The sequence below is a fragment of the Rissa tridactyla genome, chromosome 5 (genome assembly GCF_028500815.1).
Source record: "Rissa tridactyla isolate bRisTri1 chromosome 5, bRisTri1.patW.cur.20221130, whole genome shotgun sequence".
Taxonomy (NCBI): domain Eukaryota; kingdom Metazoa; phylum Chordata; class Aves; order Charadriiformes; family Laridae; genus Rissa; species Rissa tridactyla.
The window spans coordinates 49,902,392-49,918,807 of record NC_071470.1 but is presented as its reverse complement, the minus strand read 5'-3'; the positions used below and the strand labels follow the sequence as shown (position 1 = coordinate 49,918,807).

Here is a 16,416-nt window from a genome sequence, read left to right as displayed (position 1 = left end):
AAAAAACTGCTCCAAGCAGAGGTAAGGGCACTTGCCTCCTCTGGCACACAAATGAAGAGATTCAAGGGGAGGAAAGGAAACATAACAATGCCTTCCTTTCGGAGCTATGTTTTTTCTCCTGCCAAGTAGATTGCTGACAATGACTTCATGTCAGATAAGTTTGCTCTGGTGAGCTGCTGCAGGTTCCTTAAACACCCTGTGGTTCTCTGCCAGGAGGTACCAGGACTTGTGATAGTCTGACCCAAAGGAATCTGGGGACCCATGAGGGAGATGCCTGGCAACTGGCAGGAGACAGAGGAAAGAGATGAACTGTGCAAAATGCTTTTCTTCATAGAATCATAGAATGGTTTGGGTTTGAAGAGACCTTAAAGATAATCTAATTCCAACCCCCCTGCCATGGGCAGAGACACCTCCCACTAGACCATCTTTCATAGCTAGAACTGGGTTTGACAGACATGTCCATCCATGTTTTGGCCATTTCACCCCTTTTCATCACTTCTATAAGGCCTTACCCATAAAAAAAAAAAAAAAAAGGCAAGCAAAACCCCCATGTGTCAAACACCTCCAGTTTGGCACAGTGCTTTCTTATGAGGGCAGCCCTTCTCCCAGGAGAACAGCATGGAGCACTTCCAGCGTGAGTAGAATGGAGAAATCCAAGGAAACGTATGGGCATCAGTGGGTCGATCCCTCCGGAGCAGATTTGGGAGCCTGGATACTTGCAGCCCCTCTCAGCTGGTCTGTCTGACTGATGGCACCCAGCTCACACTCCGCTCTGCCTCAGAAGGGACGTGGTGGCCTAGGGACCACACAGCACGTCTCAGCCACATCCCCCAATTTCACAGCGAGGGACATTTCATCCTTCCCCAGACAGAGTGCCAAAGCAGCACCCGCCGCGCAGGCCCTGACAGTACCAGTGCTGAGCATCGCCTCGGCTTGGCCAGTCCCACACAAGATGAAGCCCCCACAGGCGCAGCCAGGCCTGAGGGGAGGGAATGAGCACAAGGGCAGAAAAGAGTCGTCTGGGCCACCCCATTGCCCTGCGCCTGAGGGGTTTAACAGCACCACGATGCTTTGGGGTACTTCACTCTCCTGGCACTCTCCTGACAGACTCGAGCAGCATCGCCCAGCACTGCCCAAGGAATATTCCCTGTTTCTGCTGGTGACAACAACCCCCTGCCCTCAGCCCCTCAGGGATCCCTCAGGAGCCATCCCAGGACAGCCACCACAAGCCAAGCCAGCACTGGGCAGCAACTTTGTCCCAAGTATGTAGAATAGAATCAGAATCACAGAATAATTTGGGTTGGAAGACACCTTTAAAGGTCATCTAGTCCAACACTCCTGCAATGACCAGGGACACGATCAATGAGATCAGGCTGCTCAAAGCCTCATCCAGCCTGGCCTTGAACACTTCCAGGGATGGAGCATCTACCATCTCTCTGGGCAACCTGTGCCAGTGTTTCACCACCTTTATTGTAAACAAATTCTTCCTTCTATCTAGTCTGAATCTACCCTCTTTTAGTTTAAAACCGTTACCCCTTGTCCTATTGCTACAGGCCCTACTAAAAATTCTGCGCCCATCTTTCTTATAAGTCCCCTTTAGGTACTGGAAGGCTGCTATAAGGCCTCCCTGAGGTATTCTCTTCTCCAGACTGAACAACCCCAACTCCCTCAGCCTGTCCAGCCCTTTGATCATCTTCATGGCCCTCCTCTGGACCTGCTCCAACAGGTCCATGCCCTTCTTATGTTGGGGGCTCCAGAGCTGGACGCAGTACTCCAGGTGGGGTCTCACCAGAGCGGAACAGAGGGCGGGAATCACCTCCCTCGACCTGCTGGCCACGCTTCTTTTGATGCATCCCAGGATGCAGCCGGCTTTCTGAGCTGTGAGCACGCATTGCTGCCCCACGTCCAACTTTCCATCCCCCGGCCCCGCCAAGTCCCTCTCGGCAGGGCTGCTCTCAGTCCCTCCGTCCCCCAGCCACTATGGGTGCCGGGGGTTGGGGAGGGGCGGGCGGCGGCTCCACGCTGCCGCGGCGTGGGGCCGTGACCGTGGCCGTGACCGTGGGGCCGGGCCGGCGCCGTCGGGGAGGGGTTTCCCCCCGCCGCGGTTTAAGTGCCTGCCGTGGGCGGGCGGCGCCGTGCCGCCATGCCGCCCTCCGCGCTGCTGCTGCCGCTGCTGCTGCTGCTGGCGGCGCTGGCGGTGCCCGCCCCGGCGGCGGCGGGGGGCTGCGGACCCTGCGAGCCGGCGCGGTGCCCGCCGCTGCCGCCGCGGGGCTGCCCGCTGGGCCGGGTACGGGACGGCTGCGGCTGCTGCTGGCAGTGCGGCCGCGGCGAGGGCGAGGCGTGCGGCGGCGGCGGCGGGGCGACCGGGGGACGCTGCGCCCCCGGCCTCGAGTGCGTGAAGAGCCGCCAGCGCCGCAAAGCCAAGGCCGGACCGGCCCCGGGACCCCCCTCCGCCGCCGGCCCTCCCGGTGTCTGCCTCTGCAAGAGCCGGTACCCGGTGTGCGGCAGCGACGGGCTCACCTACGGCAGCGGCTGCCAGCTCCGCGCCGCCAGCCTGCGCGCACAGAGCCGCGGCGAGCCCGCCATCAGCCAGCGCAGCAAGGGAGCCTGCGAGCAAGGTGCGCGGGGGATGCGCGGGGGGTGCGCGGGGGGTGCGCGGGGGATGCGCGGGGCGGCGGCGGCCCGGGAGGGAGCGGGGCGGAGCGGGCGGCGGGCGCTGGTTGCGGGTCGGGGGATGGAGGCTCTGCCGTCCGACTTCACGGTGGAAAAGCTGGTCCGAAGCGCTCCTCGTGCCGGTTTATCCCATCGGGATGCTTATCTGTGAAGCCAAGGCGATTTCAAAACCACCTTAAATGGAGCTGAGAGTGCCCGGCGGGTGGTGCTGCCTAAACTTGGAATAAGGCTTTAGACCAGACCCAGGAACGCACAGAAACTCAGACACTCTCACTTGGCTTCCCGCTGTGCTGGAACTACGCTGCCCAGCTTCCCATTTGGGATGCTGTGACATGGGACAAAAGGGTTGAGCTATCCAGGGGAGGGCTCGGCAGAGGAAGATTGCCAACAGTGAGAAAAGGAAATGATTAAATGGATGTGAAAGCCACAGAAATTCAGAGCCAACGTTCGCTGGCTTGCTTCGGTTCGAAATGAAAACAAGGAACGACTTTCCTGTGAGCTGCTCGTAGCAGTTTGCACTTGCAGCATTTCCAACCAGGAGCTTGATTCTTCCCAAACTTTTGCTTAAGGGTGGTGCTCAATGAAGAAATTGTTCTGCTGCGGAGCATCTACTAGAAATCCTGGCTCCTGAGAGTGGGTTTTGCTGGGAGGGAGGGAGAGGGGTGGGATGCAGCACACAAGCCTTTTACTGAACTTCTCAAGGACAATGTTGCAGCACCAATGCTGTTTTGGTAGAGGAGTGTTTTCATAAACACAGTATGTGTAGGGTCACAACCTCCACCTCCTCCTTCTCTTTCTTCCCAGAACTGAGGCCAAGTATGTCTTGCAAAAAAATGTTTCTGAAACTCCGGTGGAAAGCGTGAAGGGCTGGGTGAGGACCGGGTTATGTACTTTGATGTTGCCCATTAAGTGCCCTGTGTGGCTTTTCACAAACCTAGTGCAAAACATCAGGCTTATATATTAGCCAGAAACACTGTGGTATGCTGATAACTCCTGAAGGGAAGGACCTTCAGCCCTCTGGCTAACGTGGGATGAGACAAGAACGGCCTCTGTTTGGGCCTCCGTCTAGCATTTGGAAGGAGCCTTTCCTGCCCAGCGGGCTCAGGAGACAGTCACAGCAGTCCTAAAAATACATACTGCTTCTTGGCCCCACCAGTCCAGACCAAGTGAGCAGATGTGTTTGAAAGATGTCTGAGGTCACGCTTCAGGTGCATATTTGTGAAGAGGGCTGCCTTCTCACTTGTCTTGCCCAAAGTCACCCAGGAGCTCGTGGCAAAGCAGGCATTGGTAGTCATACCAGTAAGCTGCTGCCCCAGCCCCAGTCAGGCTTTGACCCCGATTATGGAGACAGAGTTTGATAAGGTCAATGCAAACACGAGCCACCAGGCAGCATGGTGGGAGGCCACCGACCCACCAGCCTCAAACAGCTCCCACGAGACTTTCTCCGTCCCCTGGCCATCACAGTGGCAGCTTCTCTGAAGGGCGTCACAGCGTGGGACAACCATTCCATGCACAAACTGCATCCTTTCCTTGGAGAAGGTCCCTTCTAGTGTGCAGATGTGCAGCGAGACACCTTTGCAGGCTGTTATCTGTTGTTTAAGAACTTTGCTGGAGCACGTGGTGCCGAAACACTGGCAAAATGTCCCCTCCTCTGTCACTCTGGGGAGCTGCTCTTCTTTTAGCTCCTGCTGCTGGGAGAGCTCTGACCCAGCATCTTGGGGAAGGGAGCAGGAGGGACGTGGGCTGCTCAGCAACAGTGTTGCAACTGACTCTTCCCAGACATTGCTGGACTGCATGAACCTTCCTTGTGCTGTGGACCTTCTTCTGGTGATATGCATCATTCTGTGGCTTGCAGCTGAGGCTGCGACTCAGCCCACACACATGGCAGACATCTGGAAGTATTTCTGTAGCCCTCAGGGCCTCCTGGCAGTTAGGACTGTTGGGTGGGGAGGGAAGGTATAATCTCTACATGGATTTTGAAAGAAAGGCAGGAGAAGACATCCATCCCATCGGGCCCGCAGGGTAGGGCCTCTTTCAGTATCTTTCCAGATAGGAGACAGCACTTTTCTGGGTTCCTAAAAGAACCTAAATGCTGTGGGAGTCGAAGAGTGGAAGTTCTGGCTTTGGCCATTTCCCACCACAAAGAGATGTGATCTCCTTAAGGCGCTGTCTAGGGATCCTGCACAGAGGCAGGATCCTGCCTGCGTCAGTCACTTGCGTGACAGCTTTTGCACAGAAAGAAGTCCTTGTGGGACAGGGCACTTGGGCTTCCCGCTCGTGGCAGATGGGCTCTGAGGTGTCTGCGTGCGCTCGCTGGACTATCAGGATCGTGTCCTTTGGGTCCAAGAGCGAGCAGCCTTTCAAGTCTGAGAAGAGATCCAGAAAAACATGTGTCCAGCAGCGGCTCTGTGTTTGATTGCTTGTTTTTTTTTCAAGTGGAGCTGGAGCGGGAGGGCTTGTTTTGCACATCCTATTTGAAAGCTTGTTCTCGGGAGGAGGAAGCGTGGAGCTGTGACTGCCGTTGGCCTTTGCTGTCATCGGCAGGAAGGGCGGCAGCTGGAGATGGGGCATCCAGCAGAAGAAGGGAACGTGTCTGGGAATGGCTTCTTGTTAGGTGCTCCTCCTCACCCACCCTAGCGCTACAGCGTGCCGGGGGTGTCACAGCAGGAGGCGGGACACGGACAGATGCAAATGGGGCAAATGCTGCCCATTTATCCCTTTCTTGATTCCTGCCACCATTTGCTCAAACCTCCCCTTCCAGGCAAGGTGGGAATGAGCCTTCCACAGCTGCCTCCTCTTCTGCCTTGAAATAGCGTGCTTGGGACACAGGGATCGGCCACAACCAATTCAAAGACTTGGGCAATTAAAATTCCTTGGTTAACTGGGGTTGCATTTCATACCCTCTCCCTCACCTTGGCTTCCTCTCTGTCCCGTACGTACCAGGTATTCAAAGGGTCTGGAGGGGGTATACCTGCTGGGAGGGACAGTCCTACTGATTTGTCGTAGGCAATACTGTGTGGGCTTGTGTAGAGCCATCTGGAAACAAAGCACTCAGTTACAGAAGGCTTAACATGCAACATACTCCTTGAGACACACATCCTTTTCCACCGTAGATACATTTCCAAGGGGATAAAAGTTCAGTTAAAAAGATATTTGACAGTTTTTGCTTACTAAGAGATACTGCGCACCAACTGGGAACAACTTGGATGTTTCTTTGTTGTTCAATAGCAAAAGGAAGGAGCCAGTTCTTGGCCCTGCATAATTCGCCTTGACCTTGTCCTCAGGATTCTCTTTCTGCTGTTTGTTTCCCAGACCTCTTGAATCTCGTGCCTGTGTTCTTTGTACAAAAATAGTGAAGCCATGCAGAAAAAGGTATTTCCGTCGCAGCCAAAACTTCCCGCTGGAGAGCAAAAGAAGACACAGTTGAGAAGAGTTTGAGAGGATGGAGATAACCCTTGCTGTACCCGCACTTGGCAGGTGCAGGGATCCAGCCAGTCCTTCCTGGATTCGGTTGCACGTGGACAGGACTGTTGGGAACAGCTGGAAAAAGGCACCCTCCTTGATTCCCAGCTCCTCGATGTTGCAGGGCTGCTGTCGGTGCTGTGTCAGCGGGGCACTGCAAAGCTGCCTGCCTTTGCTCTGGGGGGACCAGATGGCGATGCTGTGGTACTCCCTCCCGGCTGGGACCAGGCAGCAATCACAGAAATCAGAGTGACAGGGGTTGGAAGGGACCTCTGGAGATCATCTAGTCCAACCCCCCTGCCAGAGCAGGGTCACCTAGAGCAGGTTGCACAGGAACGCGTCCAGGCGGGTTTTGAATGTCTCCAGAGATGGAGACTCCACCACCTCTCTGGGCAGCCTGTTCCAGGGCTCTGCCACCCTCAAAGTAAAGAAGTTCCTCCTCATGTTGAGATGGAACTTCCTGTGTTCAAGTTTCTACCTGTTACCCCTTGTCCTGTCGCTGGGCACCACTGAAAAGAGCCTGGCCCCATCCTCCTGACACCCACCCTTTAAGTATTTATAAGTGTTGATGAGATCCCCCCTCAGCTGTCTTTTTTCCAGACTGAAGAGACCCAAATCCCTCAGCCTTTCTTCATAAGAGGGGTGTTCCAGTCCCCTAATCATCTTGGTAGCCCTTTGCTGTACCCTCTCCAGCAGTTCCCTGTCCTTCTTGAACTGGGGAGCCCAGAACTGGACAACAGCGATGCCGTGGGTGAGCAGGCAGCGATGCCGTGGTGCTCCCTCCTGGCTGGGCTGGTGCTGTGCCGTCATGCTTGCGCTCACAGCTGGCTCGGGGTTTGCCCGGCTCCTTGCCACTAGCCACTAGCCGCATCCTGTCTCTACCCTCGTGCCCGGCAGCCTCTTTTGTAGCTAATCCCAGTACTGAGGCCAGGCAGGAGATGGATGCTGTGAAGTTTTTCATCTGCATTCCAGCATTGCCTTTAAATGGATTAGCCCTTTGCTCTCTCCCTATGAATATGCATAGCTACGCTTAAGTCTGCTGCCAGCTCTTGCAGGCAGGGCAGGCCCGGACGCAAAGCAGGAACCTGATGTCTGGTACAGGTGGCCAGAGGTGCCACCACTGGTGGTCCCCTCGGCAGGAAGCGAGGCCACCATAACAGCTGGGGCGCTGCCCTCGGCCACTGCCGTCACCCAGCTGTGCATGGATGTTCAGAAGAGCCTCTTACGCAGTCGGCGCCTTCAGTAATTTAGGCTGAAATTCATTTTGCAGCGCATGCACTGAGGCTGTTTACAGCCAGCTGGGACCTGGGGCGGGAGGACCACGGTACCCACTGCCATGCAAAGCCAACTGGCATAAAGAATTAGGGTTGCGTGGCTCAGCTCAAGCCAGGCAGAAATACAGCCTCAAAGCACCAACCCCCATCAAAAAGCTGGAGGGATTTTTGGCATGATGAGCTCTCTGAGCTGAAAAATACCAGGCACGGAGTTGTTGCCAGCCTGTGCAAGAAGGGACAAATACCCCCAAGTGTCTCTTATCGTTAGCTACCAGCAAATACCTGCTTCGAGGGACGTGTTGTGACTGCTGGAGATAACGCTGAAGTTGCCTCATTGCAGCCCAAAGGCCTTATTGTTTGAAGTCCCTGGTACTCGTCCCAGCGGAGTTGGGGTCTCCAGGTTGTTTTGCTGTTGTCAGTCAAGGCTTTGCCTTTCTTTTGTGCTCACTTATCTCTTGGTGAAAGCCGAATGCTTGTTCTTGCCCAAACACGGGGTACCACAAAGCATCTCTCGGTGGGCATCTGAGGACAGCATTTCACTCTTCAGGGAGCTGGTGCTGCTTTGTACCTACCTACAAAGACCTCCCACAGGTAGAAACTTGGGGCTTCTCTCTGTGAAGGGTAGATTTGCTGGCTCGCTAAGCAGCCTGCTTTATTTCTATTGATTTGAACGTCGCTTAAATCTCCGTGGCTCCATGAAAGTATTTTCCCAGTGCTGGGACCGTGCAGGGGCTTGTCCTTTGGTGATGAGGGCTTAGCACCTTGCAGAATCCATCCCGCAGGCTGCAGAGCTTATGAACAGCAGGACCAGGAGAGAAACTCGTTTAAAGCTGACTGTAACCAGCACTAAAGGATGCCTGGTCTGGGGACAGACGTCCCAGTCATTGGAGCTGAGCTGTCCCCCCAGAGGGGTATCTTTTTGGCTTTCCAGAAGCCCAAACAGCATCCCTCCTAGAAGGGTTTTTTTGCTACCGTGACACCCACCAGCTCTGGGGCTCAGGAAAAGGTGGGTGCAAGGTTTCTTGGCTGTCCACAGGGCTTAAAAAACGGGCTGATGGATGTAGGATCATGGCTGCCAGGCTCTTGTGGAGACTGACGGCTCCAGGGGCAAGTACACCCCCCCAAAGTCCTGCCACTTTCTCCCAGCGGTGGTTTTGTTTTGCTGGTGTCTCAGTGTCCCATAAAGCTGCATCTGCGCTCCGAATGAAGAGGCGCCGAGTTCCCACAGGTCAATTTTAAAAGAAGAAACATAAATCACATCTGTTGGCTCATTCCATCCAAATTCAGCTGTTGAGGCTTTGCCAGAAATGTTTTAGTTTGAGGGTGGTTTGTTGTTGTTTTTTTTAATCCACTGCCAGAGTAGATCAGAAACAGGGGATTTGGGGGGAAACTTTCTGGGAGATGGGAGACTGCTGTTATCACTGATGTTGGCTCATCTTCTCCTGATACAGCTGCCTTAAATTCAAAGGCTCCCAACTCTTTTAGACACCAGAGAGCACAGTCCGTATCTGATCACATTTTGCAAGAAACTCTTCTGGATTTGTGCATTTTAGTTAACAAGTGGCTTAGGTTGCTTTAGTTCTTTCCTCCCGTTCTTCCTTTCCTGGATTTTAAGGGGCTTAAAAGAATATCCGCATTCTATGCGTGCTTTCCTCTTTGCCGGGGAAAGAGAGATTTAGACAAGTTTTTGCTAAGTCATATGCGTTTGGAAATGAGCTGAATTCCCTAATTCTCCTGGGAAGCTGGCTTGGGTTTCTGCATTGTCTGGAAGTGGGGGTCTTGCAGCAGGGGCCTGCTACCTGCTTTCTCCCACTGCAGAGGAAAGGGATGTGTTTTTGCAGGTGGATGTCGCCAGCGTTTTCGTGCTGCCTGCAGAGGGTCGGTGGCAGAGCAGAGCAGAGCTGCAGAGGTGCACGCTGGGGTCCCACCTTTTGTTTTGTCCCGTGGGGTCCTTTCAGGTGGAGCATGGTGCGAGGATGTGATGCAGCATGGAGCTTGCTTTTCCAGCACACTGTGCATTGGGATTTTGAGACAGAGTTTCTGGGACTGAAGCTTTATGCTGCTATTGTTAAAATCCATCTGTAACTTTGGGGTTTTCCACTGTTGTAGGATAGGCCATAAATTCCTCTTTAAAAGGCGTTTAGTTATGTGAGAAGGTTTTGGTTCACTGGAGCTTGAGTTTTTATGGTAACTGTGCTAAAATCTTATTAGGGAAGCTGTTTAATACGTTACTTGGTAGCTCAGGGTCTTGTAGAGCACCAGTGTGCCAGGGACTACGCAAATACCTCCGCTACCCGAGAGGATCCCCGTATTTCACCTGCATCTTCATTCTCAATCATCATAGCGTATTAAAAATCACTAGGAAGGAATGATTACAGATCAGCAAATTCCTCCCCGTGATTGTTTTTTCTGTTGCTGGAAAGGCATGCTGTGTTTAAAAAAATGCGTTTAATCCTTTGTTGGGCTGAGCTTGATTGAGGTTCACACTAAATAGGAGATTACCGCGTAACGTGTCTAATCAGGTTGGACTTTTGGAAGCCCTACTTGCTTTGCCATGCATAAATGCTGCCATGCCTTGTTTCCGTGGCACCCACTGCAAGCTTTTCACATTCTTTCCAGGCTTTAGCTCACGGTCCTCCTTGTGCCATAATGACAGTTGTCTTAGTAAAACTGAGCCAAGGTCACGCGAAGAGAAGGGAGGTGGTGGTGGCCTCTATCAAGTTTCTTGATAGAGCTTGTCTGGGACAAAAAAAACCCAAATACACATCCAGATACGGCTGGGAAGCTGCAAGTGTGTTTGCAGAAAGCTACTGCCTGTTTGGCCCCAGGGACAGCATACTTCAGAGACTGGCAAAAGGAAGGGGAGGTGGGGAAAAAAAGGCATGACGGGAGGAAAAGACAGGAGAGAGGTTGGCTTGAAGCAGTCTGATAGCAAGGGCAGTGTCATCTCCACTCAGAGGGCTTGGCCTTTCCGCATTTGGCTGTTTCTAGGGGCAAGCGTGGTTATAAGCTTGCAGCTGAGCTTCAGAGCAGCCTCAGCCATGTTGGTCTCCCCATCAGCCCAGTTTCGAGTCTGGGATTGCGTTGTGGACGCTGCTATATGCGGCAGAGAGAGAAAGGGCTTGGGGTTTTGTTCTTCGTAGTGCCGCCCTGTCCTCCCTCCCAGCCCATAGGTGAACCCCACGGAGGACTGGTAAATATCCATATAAAGATCATGCACAATGTCTCTGAAGGCAGCAAGGGTGGGATTTCCGGCTGCACCGGTCTGATCTGTGCTGAGCCCAGTGGGGTGGGAAGCAGGAGGAGGTCCATGGCCGATAGATGGTGGCCAGAGGCCCTGCCTCACGCTGTTACTGACTCAGTCTCAAGTCTTCAGGGCTTGGGGCAAAGCTGCGTTTGCATTTGCAGCCTTTCCAGGGTCACTGGGCTGTTGAGGTCTGAAGGGAGGCATCCGAACAGGCTCAGCATCCATCATCTCCTTTGGTCTGCATGTCTCGGAGCCTCTTTCTGTAACTGCTTAGTCTCTTCAAGGCCAGGTTAAAGAAGGCGGAGAAATGCCTTCCGAAAGAGGTAAAGGGGGAGACCAGAAGCTGGTTGCCCTTCCCATCTGCTGCTGCCTCTCTTGGAGCACTGACCTGGGAGGGAGCAGCTGAGGCCGTGCCAGCTAGAATGAGTAAATGCTGCTTACGGAAGGCTTCCCCTTCTCCATATAAAGTCATTTTGAAGGGAAAATACTTTCCCAGCAATTTAGGAGACTGGAGTGCATCTATTTTCAGACTTGCAAGCGCTTGTGAGGGTGGACAATGTCTAGCTTTTGCTTTCATTTGCTGTCTCACGGGGAGCGTTCCCAGCCCGGGTTTCATCCAGGGCTGTGGCACAGTGATGCAGGGCGCAGGAGGGCTGGCTGTGAATCAGGCTGGCACCCACGCAAGCTTCGGCGTGGGGTACACAGCTTCGTGTGTTCATGGTCGGGACTTCCCATGCACACCCAAGCGCCAGGGCCCCCACATAAAGTACCCCACAGTGCTTAATGTTGCGCTTATTTCTGCCTTTAGTGACAAACCCGTAGCCCCCGTGATTTCACGTAGAGTTACTGCTCTGCTTGCTGGAGTGTAATTTATTTGTATGTGTGTGTGGACACCAAAGGAAAATCAGGGAGGACCTGAGCTGTGGTAGACCACCGTGGTACCAGCGAGGGGCGGCTGGGTGGGCTGGGAGATGCCAGGTCTCTGCCTGCTGCGGCTGGCAGAGGAGAGGTGCCCAGGGCGGGAGGGGTGTCGAGACCAAATGCCACATGATAGATAGCCTCATCGAGGAAGTCACAGGCTCTGCTGCACGTTCCTGCAGCAGAAAAGCGCCTGCAGTAACAGCAATGGGAACTCCTCTCTGGCTGCTGCTTTTGACATAATGCAGGCTGTCAGCTCCCTGTGATCTGCAGAAAAACACAATCCCTGTGCGTTCGGGCTCCTCTCCCGGGGTGAATGAGCTCGCCCGGCTCTGTAAATAAGCCCCTTCCCGGATCAGGGAGAGCCATTTGTCTGAGGAACAATGGGCAGAGTGGGGAGGAAATGCCTGAAGTGTCTGCGGAGAGCAGCTGATCTCCATCAACAGCTTGCGATGTCCTCTTGGCCAAGGAGCTCCGGCACAGCCAGGGCAAGTACCGGCAGGGAGCGTCCTGTACATCCACGGTGCCCCTGGCTCAGTCCCCGGTGGGGAGCAGAGACCACTCAGACACGTTGATGCGGGGAGGATCTCTGGTCTTGGTGACCATTTCCATCAGCAGGTGCAACCTGCAAGCCCAAAGGAAGTGGAAGGAGAAGCATTCCCCGTTGGGGGCAGCACTGCAAGTAGAGCAACAAGCCCTGTCAGATGCAGGCTGTAGGACAAGGGGCAGGGGTCTCCTTGCTGGCGGGAGTCAAGTCACCTGCTTGGTACAAGGTGGGCTTGTTTCCAGTCCTGGTGGCCTTGCTGCCTTCACAAGGACCCCTGAGGCAAGAGGGATGACTTGCAGGAAAGAAGGTCCTCACATCCTCTGAAGTCCCCGCAAGGCTCAGGCATCCCCTGCCTCTCCTGTTGTGCTGGGTCGCCGTGTCCCCTGCCCATCTCTGGCTGTTTTGGGGGACCGTGGGAGAGAGCGCGAGTGGGACCAGCGCAGGCAGTGAGCAGGGTGGTTGCCGTGCACCCGGGTGTCAGCCGGCAGTGGTGGGAGTCTAACTGCTGCTGTGGTTCGACTTCAAATCTGCTGACTTCTTGGCCTTTCTCATTTATTTTTAGTGGAGGAAGAAGCCCAGCTCTAGAGTTTTGGCTGTCTGGATTTAAGTCAAATATCCCAAGAGACCACGCTGACTCTTCCCATGACACTGTTGCATCTTTCGGGATGTGTATTCCCTCCCGGCCTCAGGGCTGTGCCGGATGGAGGCGGAGGCCTGTGAATGCTCCCAGTTCCTTTTTGCAGGCAAAGTCAGCCTCTCACATTCCTCCTGGTTGGATCAGGATGTACATCCCGAGCTGGGGGTTGCCTCGTTACGGCCAGGCTCTCGCTGTGCTGTGCCAAGCCAGATGGAGCTTCGCTGTGAAGCTGCGCAGGCAATTCCCCTTTCCAGGGAAGATAAACAATTTCTCCTTGCCCAGGAGGAGGGTAGAAATTCTCTCTCGCTTTTCCCCTGCCAGCAGTTTCTGCAGAAAAATCCTGGTGTGATCTGGTCCTGGCAGGACGAGCAAAATGTCCAGGGGCAGAGGGTGTCCAGACCCTTGGTACAGGGGGAAGCTCAGCGTCAGCCCAGACTGTGACACTACGGGCAGTGGATTTAGTGCTGTGTTGAATGCTGCTGGTTCCCAACCAGGGGGGAATTGAGCCAGATCCTGGAAGAGCGTAACGCCGTAAAATCCACTTGGCTTTTAACATAAGAATCAGGATCTCTCCTTTTCTGCGGTGGTCATTTTGGGGCAGCTGTGTTTCTCCTGCCTCATGGAGAACCCCAGCAACCGGTGAGGAGGAGGACGGTGTCAACAGTGGCAAATGTGGCCCTGCCTCTTGGGGACAGCTCTGCCCGAGAAAGGGCACCTTGCCCATGGAGGGTTTCTCATGGCCGGAGCAGAAGGTGGTGGCAGCAGCAGGCTGTGCTGGGCGCACATCAGCCGGAGGTCCGTGCAGAGCATGGTGTGAGCTGAGCAGCCTGGGGACATTCGGATCCCACTGGAGCCGCCAAGTGCCGTATTGTTCAAGGGACACCAGGAAAAGGGAGCCAGGCAGTGCTTGGGTGCCAGCCCCATGGGTCACCCCCCTGTACTACGCTACGGTGGTGCTCAGGGGAACAAACCCCAGTGGGGTGTTGTGCAGTGCCTGGAGGGACAGACCTGCTCTGGGCCACCTGGAGCAAGGATAGCTCCAGAACCCTTCCATACGGGAAAGGGTGCTGTGACTCCGACACACCCCTCTCCTGGCCAGCGCACAGGAATCAGTCCAGGCAGCAACACAACCAAGAACAGGATAAGCGATGTAATGAAATGCTGCTGAAATACTTTTCTCAGCGGAGAGATTCAGTCCTGTGCAGATGAGGAACACCTGGGTTGTGATGTCTGCCAGGAAACCAGCTCTACTGATCATTAGGTGTGGTTTTAACCATCGCCTGCAGCTACGCATAAAAACTCCCTGCTTCTACACAGCTGCCTTCTGTTAAAACCAGGACTGGGATAGCTCTGTAACAGAGAATTTGGACACCCCTGGCCTCTTAGTGGCTTCCCCCCAGCAGGTCGTGTACAGTCATTCCTGGAGAGGGAGGTCTCAGAAAAGATCCCTGGGAGAGATCTCTGTGATCCCACCAGCTGCTCGGGAGTGGGGAGCCACCTCATCATCCCTTGTGCTAAGACAGAGGCATGGCTGATGTCCTCTGGCTGGTGATACCAGTGTGAATCTGCCCCCAGATCCCAAGGAGGAAAAAAGACACCAGCTTTCTGCTGGAAGGTGTTTGTGCAGTGGGATGCACCCGAAACCTGCTCCCTGCCGCCTGCAAGAGGGCTGCAAGGCAGAGTGCACATGCAGGGATGGGGTCAGTCATATTCAGGACCCCAGAAGAAGCATCAGGACCCAAATCTGCCCCTCTTCTATGGGGCTGGGAATGAGCCATGGTCTGTGAACCAGCATACCCAGGGGCTTCGGTCAGGCTGGCTCTGGAGTACTTGTTCGCATAGGAAATGCCTTCTCCTGGTGGAGCCTAATGGGAGCTTCAGTTTCCTGTTACTGCCTGCATCTTCAGAGCAGAAGGGGAAAATCTGCTGTGTTCTTCAACTATTAATAAGTGGAAATAAACACTATGTGCTCCTTTGGTCTGCACTTCCCATTGTGGGGAATTAATAGCTGCATTTTGCAAAACAGCCCCACTGAAGAGGGACTGAACAGAAAAGGTCATTCTTCTGTTCCTGGGATATGGGTTACGTCTCCAACATTTCCCAGCCTGAGGGGTAAACATCTTTGCCAGATCTGCAAAACAGCTCTGTTCCCATCTGGCTTTGGAAACAACTCCCTGTTTAACCAGGGATTGGAGCTCTTTGGGGAAAAAGGAGCTCTGCATTCACCTGGTCCCTTCCTGGACAACCCCCGCCAAGGAGAGCTCTGCCACCCTCCAACCAGCCTCCTTTGGCTGGATATTGCACACAGGTAAAACAGGTAGCCATCTGCCACGGGCTCTGCTGCAGAATAAAATCGTGGTGGGAAAAAGGACACTGCAAAGCTGGCCGAGCTCCCCTGTGGCATGGGAGAGTGAGTGGGACCCAGCCTGTCTCTTCGGGGGTCCTTTGCTCCACGCCAGCTGAGTGTCAACCGGGCGCTTGGTGGTTGCATGGTGAGCAAAGGCAGCAATTCGTAATGTCCTTCTCCATCCCTAAGAGAACAGAATACAAACACTGTCCTGCCCCTAACCTCAGTCTTGCAAGCAGATGGACTGATCACCTGAACTGCTCAACACTTGAGTTTCCATTTGGGACAAATGTCCATCAGCCTGAAGAGTTTAAGGTCGGATGCGTGTGTAGCTTTGGAGAGGGAAGTACCGTGATGTGGGATCAGTCCAGTAAGCTTCGCTCCAAGCAGGCCCCCCCCTCTTCACCTTATCCTCCAAACCCATCAGAAGTGACTGGCTCCACTTAAAAGGCAAGCACGGAGACTGGCTTGCAGTCACTTGGTGCTTAAAAGCATTTCTCCCCTTTTTGCAGGACCCTCCATTGTCACCCCTCCTAAGGACATCTGGAATGTGACAGGAGCACAGATCTACCTGAGCTGTGAAGTCATGGGCATCCCAACCCCTGTCCTCATCTGGAACAAGGTAAGGGCCCTGCTAGGAGCTCTTGGGACATAGCAAACCTGAGGCAGCTGAAACTGCCTGGTAAGCCTAAAGGCCATAGCAGATCCCTCCTTAGAAACACACATCTTTAATGAGTTCTCCCATCTGTGCAGTTCTGTCCAGCCCCAAACATCTGACTGTGCTTAATCTTTGTCTAAACTCTTGTTGATCCCGAGGCAGAACAGGAGCTCGTGTTTCTCTTGGTAGCACCTGGTATTCAGAGCACGCAGGGAAAAGTCCCTTGACCTGCTGTCGTGCTGCTGACGGCGGTGACTCTGAGGTGGGTGGACGCAGGTCACCCACATGGAAACCCCATGGGGCAGTTCTCTCTGGTAACGTGCTGATTTTGGCAGCGTCCTGGTAATGCCTGGCTTAGGGCAGAGAGGATCCTCGCCATGGGGCTGAGAGCCACTGCATGGCCTCTGTAGCCTCTTCAGATGCCACAGGTTTGTGGACGCTTGGGTCTTAAAATTAAGCTGAAACAATACTAGACTAACGATAATACAGAGAAAAAAAATAGATTGGCCCAGAGATTGCTCTGTTCTGAGGCAGCAAACTCTGCTCATAAGGGTCCCAGAGCAAACTCTCGGGTGAGCATGCAATGTAGGCATGTTGACCCAGGCAGCATTTTTTGCTTGTTTACAAGCAGATGCCATGTTTACACTGACCGT

At 54.1% G+C, this 16,416-nt stretch overlaps 1 protein-coding gene across 1 annotated transcript in view; it reads left to right on the top strand.

Moving 5' to 3' along the window:
- The first annotated feature begins 2,128 nt into the window (after positions 1-2,128).
- Positions 2,129-16,416, top strand: part of IGFBP7 (insulin like growth factor binding protein 7) — an 18,343-nt gene continuing 4,055 nt past the window's right edge. Inside the window, exons 1-2 of the mRNA XM_054202593.1 lie at positions 2,129-2,618; positions 15,618-15,727. Coding sequence (XP_054058568.1) covers positions 2,144-2,618; positions 15,618-15,727 — 585 coding nt within the window. The 5' untranslated portion in view covers positions 2,129-2,143. The remainder of the gene's footprint in view (positions 2,619-15,617; positions 15,728-16,416) is intronic.